Raw genomic sequence first — 14,735 nt, 5'->3', positions numbered from 1 at the left:
GAGCACAAACCGCAGACACGCTCAGTTTCAATGATCCGCTCACACCTCCAGTTCTTGGGGATGGTGCTCCAGACCTCCAGGATTTTTTCTTTGCTGCTTGTGAGCTCAGCTGCCACTTTATTTGTAGTTGTATCATGGGGACGTTTGTCGAGAAACATCAGGTAAGTTGTGTTTATTCCAGGGAAATGTTAGCATTTTTAATCAGTTGCTGATTCTGCCGATTTTTTTTGTCAAATTCTTTCCATCTCAGCTGGACCGCTTTGGCGAGAAAAGCCACACACACAGGTGAAGACAGTTTGCTTGACAGTGGTAGCAAGTTTGGGAATATAAAGGGAAACTCGGGTCCACCTGCATCTGTGTTTACAACAGCACAAAAAGCAAAAACTGACCAAACGACAGCGTCCACGCACGCTGCCGTGGGTGAAACTCCCATGCCCGTCCTCTCCAGAGAATCCTTTGGCAAGCTTCCTCAGTGGGACTTTGAGGATGTTTATAACCGGGATGCTCCACCCAGACACACTGTAAGCAAGTTATGACAAGATTTAAGTCTCAGCTCAAAAGAAATGTGTTAACTTTGTGGGAGTGGGTATTTGTGGCTTGTGTCAGCATTTTTTGTTGTGTGTTGTTAAGTCTGTTTGCCTTTAGCTTTAGTGCTTTCACACATCACTTTAACTTCCTTACATTTCATTCAGAAGACCTTATTTTGTCTTCATCAAACCGGTGTTTTGAGCCGGATGAATATGATGAAAATCACATTTTCTATAAAACCATTCCATATTCTGTCCCACGTTCTCAGGCGTGTGCTCAGTCTGTGCAAAACTCTGAGGATGAGAGCTTCAGGAAGGCGTTCCTTCCCGACATTCGCCTGTTTATGCACAAAGACGACATCAACATGAGCGAGTGGAACCGACTTTCACACTTCAACAACCCTTTTGGATTTATGGGATTCAAGTACGATGGTAGGTGTTGTTTGTCTGTGTGAGACAGACACCAAGTGAGTCAAGACTGTATTTCATAATCAGTGTGGTTGTGCGGTTGCTGTGCACAGTGTCAGGGAAGTCTGTTTCTGCACTGTGAAGAAAAACAATGTAATGCAAACTATGCTTGGAAGAAGAATTATGAGATAGAAGTCATAATTATGAGGAAAAAGGTTTAAGTTATGAGATGAAAAGTCAAAGTCATGAGATGAAAGGCCACGGCCATGGCTGCTTGAGCTCATCAGCTGAAGACAAAGATAGCAAAGAGCATAATGATATATTTAAAGTTATACATTTGAATCCTGGCTATGTCTTACAAATAACACCTTTAAAATGTGAAAGAGAGCGATGAACCCACAGAGAACCCTCACTTGAATATCTGCACTTTACAGAGCTTTTCTGGCATCCTTCAGCTCACTGTCTTGGTTCTGTGCCCACAATTGTATTGTTTTGTTTCACCCTCAGCACTCTCATCAGCGTTGTGTCCAGATGCAGCAGGCAGCTGTGCCTAACTCACTGTAGCTACTGCCAAAGAGCAGACAGACGGGCTGTCGAACAGAGCAGAGCTTTGAGCGCCTAAAAAAAAAGTGGAGACCAAAACAGAGCTAAAATATTGGACTCAGACAGACTGCTAACATTTAATGAGTGACAATATTTCAAAGTTTTACTTACCAATCAAATTTAGACTTGATATGTTGTTAGTTTGAGAATATAAAACACTTTTGCAAACACATATTTTTGTTATTATCTATTTTGCATCTTGTGTTTTGCACGTTTTCCTACGTTGGTCTGCAGACGTGATGGCTTCAGTGAAGTTGATTCCAAAGCCAAAGGAGCCCCTGCTGGACACAAAGCCAGGCGGTGACGGGTGTGTGCGCTGTGCTGTGGTGGGCACCGCGGGGATCCTCAATGGCTCCAGAATGGGGAAAGAAATCGACGCTCACGATTACGTGTTCAGGTGAGGAAGGAAGCAGGAACAAACCTGTCGACGTGGCTTTCTGCTGTTAGTTTAACTTTTGTGTGTATTCAAAAATGTTTACTATATTAGTCTGTGCACTCTACGTAGTCCATTGCTACACCTTCTGTGTTCTCAGGAGCCTTTAATATCAGGTGAACCATGAAATGTTGAATGTTGGAAAGGAACAAAGTGCGACGTTTGTGCACAGATGCTTTCTTGTCACACCATGTTGACCAAAGCTACAGTAGCTCCCTCAGCGTCACCCGCAGGCTTCATCATCTAAAACTGTTTGAAGACGTCACCGTATCTTTAACTTATAAAGCATATCAAAAAATAAATATTATTGATCTATTCACCTCGATGTCGATCAACGAATGGGTGATATGTTAACGTCATGACAGCAGAAATGCATTAAGAAACATAAAAAACTAATTAATACATTAAAAAACTAATAAAATCTATCGGGTAAATAATACATAAATAAATTCATACATTTGAACTAATGACAAGTATAAGGAGAAACAGCGCACAAGTTAAAAATGTAACCTGATGAACTCATAAAGACACCAAAGATTCACAAGGCCAAATTTTCCAGCATAATACACACAATATTATCACATGTGTTTGTCTGGATTGGCTATTATTGAATTGCAGTTGATGTTTATGAACCTTTACCAGTGTTTCATAAATGCGTTATAAAGCATTTTGTCAACTAAGTTAAGTTAACTATAAATTAACCATTTTTATTGTATTTTTTTTCTCCTCTGTCAGAGGAGGGGATTTTTTATCAGACCCAACTGAGAGCTGCTGCCACGTCTTGCACAAACACTTTACTCAATCCGTCTTGAACTGTCTGGCGCTGCGTACTGTAATCAAATGATTTGGTGAAGTGAACAATAAACAAAGACTGACTGATGTTGATGCTGCAGATGAGTTTTAACCAACCAGGAGCTATGAATCCTCTTCCACACACCTCAATAACTATGCCGTACCAAGTGTTATTTTCTCCAGATTTTAACACTATCTCTTTTAACAACACTCAATACAGATGTGCTTGGATAACCTGCCTTTTGATTAACGGTTGTTTGACAATAATTTGTTTTGAATGCAAGTAAACTTAACACTGCACACAACCTCAGTCAGTCCTCAATCGTAAACCTGACTCTGACCGTTTGTATCATATAAGTTAGTCTTTAAGTTAATGATTATTCAACCACATGTCGATTTTATGAAGCCGATTTTATGATTTGTTTGTGCGGCAGGATGAACGGTGCGGTCGTCAAGGGTTACGAGGAGGACGTAGGAAACAGAACATCTGTTTACGTTCACACGGCTCACGCCATCACCAGGTCGCTGAGTCTGCTCAAGAAATACGGATACTCATCCGCCCCCAATGATGAGGTACTCAAACTCAGCTGCCAATAATAATGTTGTGTTTAAACCCCACGCATACAAACTCCACTCATCTGTCATCCGCTTGTTCCTGCAGGGTATAAAATACGTCATGATTCCAGAGGGGATGAGGGATTTCTACTGGCTTGAGGGTCTTTTCAAAGGAGAAAAAGTCTCAGCTGGACAATATCACAACAAGCAGTGAATATCAGCTCTCTCTCTCTATATATATATTATAATAAGAGGGTAAAATGGACACAGATACACTTATAGAGAATGTCCGGAAAACTGTCTAATATATTTATTTTCAGTCCAATCATTTTACCTGTTAAATTACTATATTAGGAGGAAGAGAAGCAAGCATCAGTTTGTATATTACGTGGAGGTTAAGATACATTGTCCATTCCTTTGTGGCTCACTCACCAAATCCCATTCAAAAATCAGGTATTTTAAACTTATACCGTGTGTCAAAGTTGGATAACGTGGTGCCTTGTCTATGCTTCACCTTCTTAAAATAGAAGTTCACCTAAAACTACAAATTCAGTCCTCAGCTACTCAACCCGAGGCCGATGGAAAGTCTGGTGAGGTTTCGTAGTCCAAAAAAACATTTCAGGAGCTTCACAGCAAAACAGAGTTGCCGCATTCTCAGAAATAGCTTAAGTAGATGGGGACTTGTTTTAAAAAAAAAAAAAAAAACAACTGACAAAGAAGATAAAATGTCTCCATGCACCTCATCAGGCGTCATCCTAGTCCCCTGAAGACCAAAGATCCCAAATTGAATTGGAAAGACGTTGTTTACCCCCTTCTTTAAGACAAAAACCCATCTGAACCATTACCACACATTGAAGATGTAAATAAAATCATAAAAGTCATCATACATTGGTTTTATTAACATTTGTATCTGAATAATACATTTGAAAAACCTAGATACATTTCTACTATGTGTTTGAACTGATTTACAAAATAACAGTAACAGTGACCCCCTCAAGACTCAATAAAATGGATCGTTACCTGACATCTTTAGACAAAACTGTGTATTTAAGTGCCGACATCCTCCCACATGCTCACAGCTGCCAACAATAACAAGAGCAGATTAAATCCAGAGTCATCCCAACCAAATCGTAACTTCAATGGCAAACTTCATACTCATTTTGCCACAAGGTGCAGCACAGACAAGAACTAACAAAGCCCACTTTTCATCACAACATTCTTTCATAATCATTATATTGACTCATGTATTTTTAACGCTCCAGGCCAAGGATGTACTACGGTGGGCAGTACAATGAGAGCCGCTTCTATGTTCTGCATCAGGATTTCCTCAGATACATACGGAACAGGTCATCCTCTTTAATTTCTTTACTTATCAAGGCTGATCATGATAATAATGATAATAACCTTACTTCTATAGCGCTTATCATGCACAGACAAATCCCAAAGTGAGGCAAATGAAATTCTCAGGTCGTTGACAGTCTTTAATAAAGCTGTGTTAATTTAAATTTAATCACTTTGGAGTCTGTAGTTTTTCTTGTCACATTGGTAAAAGACTTTTTTCAATGTGTGTTTCTCATTGTTTGATGTCGTTCAGGTTCTTAATGTCTGCTACTCTGAACACTTCATCCTGGGCAATAGTCCGACCGACCAACGGGGCGTTCACTCTGTTCCTGGCTCTGCACACCTGTGACGTTGTAAGTTAATATGACTTGTCAACATGTTATCAATAGGTATAAACATCTGGATCCAGCAGGCGATTATCTAGCTTAGCATAAAACCTGTAAACAAGGGAAAACTGCTGCCTACCAACACCTCTAAAGCTCACTAATTAGCATATTATATCTTGCTTGTTTAAGTGTTTTACTTGGGGTTATGTGTGAGACTCTTTTGTGACAGGTGCAGGGATTTTACAAATAGTTCCAAACGCCACACACTGTAATTTTGAGATTTCAGCTTCTGAGATGTAATGTGTTAATTAGTGAGCTTTATGTGCCGCTTGGAATATTTTGTTACCTTTAGACCGAGCCATGCTAACTGTTTTCCCGTTTCCAGTCTTTATGCTAAGCTAGGCTAATCACCTGCTGGTTTTAGCTTCCAATTTTTCAGACAGACATGAGAGTGGTATCGATCTTGTCATCTAACTCTCGGGAAGACACTGAATAGGTTTATTTCTCAAAATGTTTCGCTTTTATTCAATCCGGTTCTCCATTTTTGTCTTTATTACTGCAGGTGTCTGCGTATGGATTCATGACTGAGGACTACAAGAAATACTCTAACTACTATTTTGAGAGGACTACTAAAACAAGTGTTGTTTTCTATCTCAACCACGACTATATCCTGGAGAAGAATCTGTGGACAAAACTACACAACAGCAAAATAATACGGCTTTATCAAAGAGCGGACTCAGAAACAGGGACAGAAGAGCTGAAGCCACACTGATACACTGAGGATGGGAGTAATGGCATCAAGAATCCAGGTCATTTTATATTATAAGAATATATATCTTTATTGTTTACCTTTCTTGGAAAACCAGATGAGGTAGATTTTTTTATTGATGAATATCAAACCCATGTGACTGAGAGTTTACGCAACGCTGTCCTGATTAGGTTTGTGACAAAGGCCTTGATATGGTTTATACCAGTTTTTTACGGTTCTGGTCTGACAGGGAGCGGACAACAACATACCGGCGGTCAACTTATTCAAGGAAAGGTGTGTGTATGAGTCTCTTACTAAGGTGTTTTTTAACCTTAGTAAGCCATTTTAAAATTGTATTTTTGTATGTTTTCTTATATTCTTTTACTATTCTTCTTATGGAGTTTATTATTTATGTTTTAAATGGGCTACAAATAGTTCCTCCTCTTTGGTGTTTGTTTTTTTAATAAATTCCTCCTCATAATTCTTTCTCTGTTACATAATTCTTTGTTGTTTGTTGGTTTTGAATGACCTGTCTCCATACCTACTGGTAGGATTACCTTAAAGTTTAGCACAGAAACTTTTAAGACGTAATATAGTCTACGAACAATCTTCAAACCCCAAATTTTTAACTGGATTCTGGACTTCAGGATCAGCAACAAAGTGGGAAACTTAGAAATGAAATGTGGATTTTTAAGAGACTTCCCTGAAAGTTATTTAATCAAACAGTACCATCTGCTGACTTACTAGAGCTACTACAAATAACTTTATCATAATGACATGATTCTTTGACACAGGAATGAATACAAATAGCCAGTCAAAGCTCCTCTAAAGCTTTAAAGTTACTGGAAGGCAGAATATATTGCCTTCAGACAGAGCTTGCTCGCTGTTTGCTCCTGCTCTCAGTCTTTATGCTAAGCTAATTCAGCACTAAATTGGTGCAGACTGACTCTGTATTTAATATCTGAAACTATAGAGTCATTATTTTTGGTTATCCGAAAGAAATTTGAGAACATTTGTTGGCAATAAAGTCTGTGATAGGATAAACATGAAATTATGGGGTCCCGGATGGATCAGAATTCCTGCTCAGGTCACATAATCCAGAAGGGTAACAGAAAACGTTGTAACACCTGTGGACAAAACGGCCGGTCTGAGATGCTACGGGGGTCTTAGGGGCCAAGAAATCAATTAAAATGATTGATTAAATATCCATAGCGCGAATTTTAAACAACTCATTCGAAAGCGGTGTTTTTAAATGCGGTAATTTTACGTTTTGGTGTGTTTTTAACCAATTTGGGGTGAGGCTAAAGGTCAAGCAGGGGTCAGAGGTGAGTGAGGTAGTTAGCTAACGGTTACTGTCATCATGGCGGATTTTAAAACTATCGTGAAGAGGAGGAGAGATACTTCACCGTGAGGGGAGCACAACGCTTCAACTGCTGTCATTCAAGAACAAGACCGTTTAAAACAACTAATTTAAGTGCTGGTATCTCGTCCTGCGTTTGGAAAGTGGATTTTACTCACTTTTTGTCAGCTTTTCTGCGTCACATACCTTCCCACAGGTAACGTTACGCCTCCCTGTCCTCATTACTATTTAATTTAGAGTTATTTCATCTGGACTTTTTGTGAGCTCTTGTGTTATTGTTAAAAACGTTAATTGCGAGTGGGCTAGCTTGTTTACCTGAGTTGTTATTGTGGTTTTAGTCTACTGACACGTGTTGCAGTTGTATCTCTATTTCTGTTATCCTCATCTGGGTAAGAACTGAAAAAAACGGGTATGAAAAAGTGTTCCGGGCATAATTCACTTTTATTGTGTTTTCGTCACGCCTGGTGTTTCTATGCAGTTCTAAAAATCCTTTCAATTTTAATGGTAGCAACAGAAATGATACTAATAATAAACGTTATTCATATAGCACCTTTAAAAACAGGAGTAGCCTATATATACAGGAGAATAAATAGATTTTTTTTTAAAAGTAACAAAAGCCGTAAAGCACGATAAGAATAAAAAAAACATCATTGGGGAGGAATTAAAAACAGACAAATAAACTAAGAGCAGTAAAAGAAAGCTGGAAAGATGAAAGAGGATGATTTCACACAAAAGCAAGACTATAAAAGTGAGTTTTAAGAAGTTATTTAAAAGAAGTAGAAAACAGTAGAGAACTCATACGTAGTTGTAGTTTTGTCCCCCATCTGATTTTTCCTCAGGTTAGGTTGAGCAGCTGCCACAGGGTGTCGTTGTTCTGCATGAAATCTGCAGGTTCTGGTCATCAACAGCCATTATACTAAACTTCTAGAACAACCTTATAAAGTATGTTACCTGCGGTAATGCAAGTATGTGTGCCAGGTGTTCAACTTAAGATGACATGTAGTTATAAAATAAATAATACGGGACTATAAAAAAAGAAATCAATCAATCATATGCTCACGAAGTCCTTAAACTCCCAGCATGCCTTGCATAACAGCGTGAAAAGTTGGTAGAAAGCTGAGTTTCAAGCGTCACAAACACTGCAACGTGTAACATTGATCTGCACTGTTTGTGTCCACAACATGAGGTTGTGTTGTGTTTTTTCGCGTTGGCGCTAACAATACATTACAATAAACCAGTGTTAAAGTACACGTCTCCGCGAAAGTGGTCGGCCACTTTGACTCTGGTACAGTAGATTACTCTGATTTCTCTTCAGATCGTATAAATCTTTCGCCTTTTACTAAAGATTTCCGTGGAGAGGATCACTAAGAGTTATACTCAATTTTTTGATGCCCTGCTTTATTGCGGGGCTTCCTGACATGTTAAAATAAAACAAAATTAATTTCAAAACACGGAAGGTGTTGATACAACCAGGTGTAGCTGTGCGTATCATATTCGTGATTAAATAAAAGTCTCTAATTTTTACTCTAATAACTTGACTTGTTGCGTTTCCTTACTTGACTATTTTTCTGCTCCTTTCCACATGATAGCGTGTGTGAGACTTCACCATATCAGTGCAGTCTTGGTTTTTGATCACACGATTGAAATGACTTCATTGTAAATCACTAAAACAGCCTGAGGCAGTGATTCTACATGATCCGGAAGTAAAAACACATTCCCGTCGTGCCTTGCGCCGTTTAACCAGCCCCTGCTAAAGTGTAGCTGTCGAACATAAAGTCCATAACTCCCAGCATGCCTTGCATCACACCATTAAACCTGGATAAAACGTTGCGTTTCTAGCGTCACAGTCAAGTACTGTAACGTAAAACACTGATCAGTACTGTTTGTGTCCACAACATGAGATTGTCTTGTTTTTTTTTTTTGGTTTTTTTGCTGCGGTCCCAAATACACCAGTGTTAATGTACATGTCTACGTGAAAGTGGTCGGCCACTTTGTCCTACAGAGGGTAGATTACTCTGATTTCTCTTCAGATCGTATAAATCTTTCGCCTTTTACTAAAGATTTCCGTGGAGAGGATCAATAAGAGTCATACTCAATTTTTTGATGCCCTGCTTTATTGCGGGGCTTCCTAATATGTCTAAAAACAAAATGTCAGCGTAAGTACATCATATACGAATGATGTCTGAAATCTGATCGCACCATACGCTTCATGTATGTGATTGTATACACGTCTGTGATTTATCTCTAATTATTAAATCGTATCACTACCTCTTATTGACTATTTGCCTGCTTGATCCCATTTATGTGTGTGTGTGTGTGTGTGTGTGTGTGCGTGCGTGCGTGCGTGCAGCGGGGTTGGTCGAGGGCGGCACTTTAATGTAAGATCTATCTGGAAGTGAGAATACTAAAACGGCCTAGTTCACCATATTTAGCAGTACAGTCTTGATTTGTGTTCGCAGGATTTAAGTAATTTAAGTGTATGTTACTAAAACAGCGGTGGGAGCGATGTTAAGATTTTATTCTACTCGACCCGGAAGTGCCAACGCATTCCCGTCGTGCCTTGCGCTGTCTAACTAGCCCCTAAAGTGTATTTGTCGCCAAGTGGTCGCACACGGAGTGCTTGTATCACAACATTAAAACTGAATATAAAGCTGCATTTCAAGCGTCACAGTCAAACACAAATCTGCACTGTTTGTGTGTTTTTTTCTGTTTTTTTGCTTTGGTACCAACAATACACCAGTGTTAAAGTACATGTCTCCGTGAAAGTGGTCGGCCTCTTTGTCTTTTGAAGGGTAGATTACTCTGATTTCTCTTCAGATCGTATAAATCTTTCGCCTTTTACTAAAGATTTCCGTGGAGAGGATCAATAAGAGTTATACTCAATTTTTTGATGCCCTGCTTCATTGCGGGGCTTCCTAATATGTCTAAAAACAAAATGTCAGCGTTAGTGAATCACCCAAGTGATGTCTGAAATCTGATCGCACCATACGCTTCATCTATGTGATCATATACACGTCTGTGATTTATCTCTAATTATTAAATTGTATCACTACCTCTTATTGACTTTTTGCCTGCTCGATCCCATTTGTGTGTGTGTGTGTGTCTGCGTGTGTGGATGCGTGCTGCGGGGGTGGTCGAGGGCGGCACTTTAATGTAAGATCTATCTGGAAGTGAGAATACTAAAACGGCCTAGTTCACCATATTTAGCAGTACAGTCTTGTTTTGTGTTCGCAGGATTTAAGTTATTTAAGTGTATGTTACTAAAACAGCGGTGGGAGCGATGTTAAGATTTTATTCTACACGACCCGGAAGTGCCAACGCATTCCCGTCGTGCCTTGCGCTGTCCAACTAGCCCCTAAAGCGATTTGTCGCCAAAGTGGTCGCACACGGAGTGCTATGTATCACAACATTAAAACTGGATATAGAGTTGCATTTCAAGCGTCACAGTCAAACACAAATCTGCACTGTTTGTGTGGGGTTTTTTTCTGGGTTTTTTTTTTTTTGTTTTTTTGCCTTGGTACCAACAATACACCAGTGTTAAAGTACATGTCTCCGTGAAAGTGGTCGGCCTCTTTGTCTTTTGAAGGGTAGATTACTCTGATTTCTCTTCAGATCGTATAAATCTTTCGCCTTTTACTAAAGATTTCCGTGGAGAGGATCAATAAGAGTTACACTTAATTTTTTGATGCCCTCCTTTACTGCGGGGCTTCCTAATTTGTCAAAGTATAAGCTGTTAGCAGATCACTGAATCAAATATGCAAGAAGTGTGAATTTAGGTCACACCATGCGTTTTGTCTGAAAGACCATGCACACGTCTGCGATGTTTATTTAATTCCCTTTTGTTGACTCTTTTTCTACATACTCCGATTTGCTCCTCAAACCGCAACAATAGGTACACGAGGTGTGTTTGTGTGTGTGTGTGTGAGTGAGTGAGTGAAGGGGGGCAGGTCGGGGGCGGCACTTTCCGAAACTTAATAAAAGATTTATCTGAAAGTTAGAATACTTGTACGACCGACTTCACCATATTGAGCAGTGCAGTGTTGCGTTTTGTTTGCAGGATTGAAATTATTTCACTGTGAATCACTAAAACGTGTTAAAACAAGGATTTTATTCTACGAAGCCCGGAAGTAAAAACTCATTCCCGTCGTGCATTTCGCCGCAGTACGAATGGCTATCTAATGTAACGTTTTAAACCGTACTTTTTCCTTTACATCGGAATCCCAAAGTTGTTTATCCATGTGTTTTAAGTTGCACATTGTGTTTCTGGGATGAGTTCGTGTATTTGTTACATTCAACCAGCACTTAAAGTGTTGTTGTCGCAAAAGTGATCCGTCTGTCAGCCGTCGAGTAAGTAGATCACTCTTGCTTCACTTCAGATCGTATAAATCTTTCGCCTTTTACTAAAGATTTCCGTGGAGTGGAGCAACAAGAGTTTAGCTCAATTTTTTGATGCCCTGCGTATGTGGGGCTTCCCTTTCTTGTGAAAATAAAATTAAGAATTGCTGTAATGCAGTGAATGTATTTGAAGCACGTGGTATGCATCAATCTTTGTTTTTGTGTATTTGAGATTACATACGTCATCAGGCAGGCAGGCCATATGTTTATGCACTCTATTAGATTTTTCATTCTTCATATTGCATGACAGTGTGGTTCAAGCATCACCATCCACAATGAGACTCATTACATCTTTATATAATTCAGCACTGAAAATAATGGATATGAAGTCCATCAGGTCGCGTTACTGTCAGATACTCAAAAGACACAATCTACTTTGCTTTGAGAAGTGTACACATCAGTGTACCAGTAGTCTTACCTTGGATATATCTAAATTTGGACTATCAGTTTTCTACGTAAAAATCTGTTAACTCTGGAACCAACTGCAATCAAACTAATTCAGATATTAAACCTTTTACCACTGGCTAAAAGCAAACCAAAGCTGTACCCATTTTTACCTTATTGTGCTTTGATGTAGCTAATATGTGTGTTGCTGTAGTGTGTCTATGTGTCTTTAGTTATATTGTGATTTTATGATACTGACAATTGAAAGCTGTATGTTTTATGTCTTACATATAAAAGCCCAACTAGGGACAAGAGTAGAAATTTAACAATAGCTATAAACTCAGTGCAGCATATCAGTAAATTCTCCGTATTGGATCTATATAACATACAGGTGCATAGCAAATGTTAAACACATACAGTAAAATAATTTTTAGATTAGATTAAACTACCCAACAATATAATTGTATAAGAAAGTTATACATAGGTCTTTTTCAAACTGCTCTGAATTGCAAGGATGCTTATAATGCATCAATAATAATATGTCAAAATTAAAATATTTATAAACTATGTATGTGTGCTTCTATTTAACTTAACATTTATTTAAAAGTGATATGTTAAACAAAAAAAACTTGTTTACTGCCAGTTTATGCAAAGGAAGTGAATACTTCTTCCACCACAGCTTCCCTAATGTAACAGTTACATTTGGGAGTTCAAGGAGTTTCCCAGCCAACTCATTGTATCACAGTGTAGTCAACCCTTCTGAATTAGTTGGAACATTTGTTGGACTACAGTCAAGGTCACTACTTTTGAGCTGAATACAGTTTGTTACAGTCAGAGTGAGTGAAGCAACAATGTAAATGAGTGTGTTATTCTTCATTCATGTCAACAATGGCTTATGTAAAAGGATAATTAAACTATTGTTCTGTATTTATCACATATTTTTTGTAAAGATTTACCTGTCTGTTATAAGGAAGGTAGTCATGAGTATTAGTTCATGCCGTTCCGATCCTGTGAAAACCAGTGTTGAAGTGTTGAAGCATGAAGTGTTTTCTCATAGAAAATTCTCCTGCTTTCAATAAAGCTAAATTACCAATTTAAACACCCTCTGAAAACAGGTTTTTGAAAAGTCGACTTTGGAGAGATAAGTGGTTCTCACAAGTCACCTATCCTACAAATATATGATGATCTTATTAAATATGATGCATTGCTGTGGATTAAACTACCCAACAGTAGGTAAAGTAGTTCAAATGAACTCAACCTTCAACATCTACAGCAGGAAAATGCAACACACACATTAATGCAGCCCTAATAATAATCCTTTAAGTTAATTTAGCTCAATACTGACACACTTTTACATAAGACAAGTCTTTAATGAAGGACTCTTACTTGTTGAAGTAGATAGATAGATAGATAGATAGATAGATAGATAGATAGATAGATAGATAGATAGAATTACTTTAATGATCCCAGACTGGGAAATTATTTTATTACAGTGGAATTAGTACTTTTAGTTTATTATTTTTCCACCACTAATGAGTATCCAGTGTTGGAAAGTAACCTCATACATTACTAAAATACAGTATTCCAATTTTTATTTCTAATTCCTGCACGTATCAGAGGGGAATATTGTTCTTTGAATGTCACTATACATCATATTGACAGCTACTGTTGTATTGCAGATCATTATTTTACATACAAAACACAACTGTGATCATATTCCAAAATAAGAAACATCGTTATGATGCTAATAAATAAAGGTGTTAGAACATATATCCACCTCAACCAGCTGCAGTATTTAAAATGCTCTTTAATGAGAGGGAACATTATGTGCAGGGCTCCCACTTACACTTTTGTCATTGTCGGTTAATCCGCTGATTATTTTCTAGGAATATCCATTAATAAGTCTATAAAATGCAAATATTTTTTTGTGTCTTATTATCGAGAAAGTAAATAAAAGAAAAAATGCAATACTTTAGCTCTGATGCAGCCGTCTGTCTGTATCTGTAGTTCCCACTCTGAGGCCTCACTCAACGTCTTGCCCACGACTCTGTCTGATTGGTGACATGTCATGAGCCTATCAACACTGAATAATCAGAATCTGCAAAGTAACTCGTAACTAAAGTTATCAAATAAATTAAGAGGAAAATAAAGTAGCTCTGTTCCCAATATCAGCTATCAGTCTTCCTGATTAATAATAATCAGTATCGGTATGCGCCCTGACAAAACTATATCAGTCGATCCCTCATCAAATGTGTCATCAAATGTCTTTTTTTGTTTAACCAAGAGTGAGCAATATTTAGTTTTAAAATCATAAAAACACAGAAAACCAGTAAATGATCACATTGGAGCTGATGGAAACAGAGATATTTTGAGATGTTACTGCTTTGAAAATAACACGATAAAGCCATTTATTGATCATCAAATTAGTTTCTAAATAATTTTTCTTGCCAGTCGGCTAGTTCCTTATATTTTTCTGTTATTCTGTTTAATACATACTTTTCCTTTGACACTAATGACACTTTTCTACCTTTCATATGAAGCTACATTTCCAATGCAGTACCTGTAATGGGAGTATTTTCATGATGTGTCATTGCCACTTTTACTACAGTAAAGGGTCTGAACACTTCCTCCAGCACTGCCAGAATGAAATATCATGTTGTTTGTTTTGTTGCCATCATAAAGTGACCCAGCCCTCTGCTAGTTTTTATCCAGTCTTGACCACAGCAATATGGAATGCACGTTAAGTCTCTGAGGGAGTAATACAAGAATATTACAGTCATATTTTCCTGCAACACCAACAGCAGAAACACACACTGAGCTGTGCAGCATTGCCCCAGAGGAACATCATGAGCGTCCAGGCCAT

General features: G+C 38.2%; 1 protein-coding gene and 5 non-coding genes across 7 annotated transcripts; all 6 read left to right on the top strand.

The window, feature by feature from the left end:
* Positions 1–4: 4 nt before the first annotated feature.
* LOC115570849 (alpha-N-acetylgalactosaminide alpha-2,6-sialyltransferase 1-like) lies at positions 5–6,209 on the top strand. Of its 2 annotated transcripts, XM_030399610.1 has the most exons (9): positions 5–161; positions 251–521; positions 797–959; positions 1,773–1,935; positions 3,198–3,336; positions 3,425–3,528; positions 4,581–4,664; positions 4,913–5,012; positions 5,548–6,209. In XM_030399610.1, exons 1-9 carry the CDS (start codon positions 31–33, stop codon positions 5,755–5,757), a joined length of 1,365 nt encoding a protein of 454 aa, XP_030255470.1. In that variant the 5' UTR covers positions 5–30; the 3' UTR covers positions 5,758–6,209. The 2 variants fall into 2 exon arrangements, with proteins under 2 accessions (XP_030255470.1, XP_030255471.1); XM_030399611.1 differs by lacking the exon at positions 251–521 and having other exon boundaries at positions 26–161.
* A 2,179-nt stretch (positions 6,210–8,388) lies between these two features.
* Positions 8,389–8,504, top strand: LOC115571850 (U5 spliceosomal RNA). Its single transcript, XR_003981994.1, has one exon. It is a non-coding gene; the product is annotated as a U5 spliceosomal RNA (small nuclear RNA).
* A 599-nt stretch (positions 8,505–9,103) lies between these two features.
* On the top strand, positions 9,104–9,219 carry LOC115571853 (U5 spliceosomal RNA). Its single transcript, XR_003981997.1, has one exon. It is a non-coding gene; the product is annotated as a U5 spliceosomal RNA (small nuclear RNA).
* Positions 9,220–9,890: 671 nt separating this feature from the next.
* Positions 9,891–10,006, top strand: LOC115571854 (U5 spliceosomal RNA). Its single transcript, XR_003981998.1, has one exon. It is a non-coding gene; the product is annotated as a U5 spliceosomal RNA (small nuclear RNA).
* Positions 10,007–10,685: 679 nt separating this feature from the next.
* Positions 10,686–10,801, top strand: LOC115571856 (U5 spliceosomal RNA). The gene has a single exon (XR_003982000.1). It is a non-coding gene; the product is annotated as a U5 spliceosomal RNA (small nuclear RNA).
* Positions 10,802–11,449: 648 nt separating this feature from the next.
* On the top strand, positions 11,450–11,563 carry LOC115571851 (U5 spliceosomal RNA). Its single transcript, XR_003981995.1, has one exon. It is a non-coding gene; the product is annotated as a U5 spliceosomal RNA (small nuclear RNA).
* The last annotated feature ends 3,172 nt before the right edge of the window (positions 11,564–14,735 follow it).

This window comes from Sparus aurata, chromosome 20 (genome assembly GCF_900880675.1).
Source record: "Sparus aurata chromosome 20, fSpaAur1.1, whole genome shotgun sequence".
NCBI lineage: Eukaryota > Metazoa > Chordata > Actinopteri > Spariformes > Sparidae > Sparus > Sparus aurata.
Note: the sequence above shows the minus strand (reverse complement) of the source record. Positions and strands in the feature narration are given on the sequence as shown.

Excerpts from the sequence above, each read along its gene's own strand:
- LOC115570849 (XM_030399610.1), top strand. The coding sequence starts at position 31 with ATGATCCGCTCACACCTCCAGTTCTTGGGGATGGTGCTCCAGACCTCC. Across the intron at positions 3,337-3,424 it reads CATCCGCCCCCAATGATGAG|GGTATAAAATACGTCATGAT; the intron begins GTACTCAAACTC and ends TTGTTCCTGCAG. Across the intron at positions 4,665-4,912 it reads CTCAGATACATACGGAACAG|GTTCTTAATGTCTGCTACTC; the intron begins GTCATCCTCTTT and ends GATGTCGTTCAG.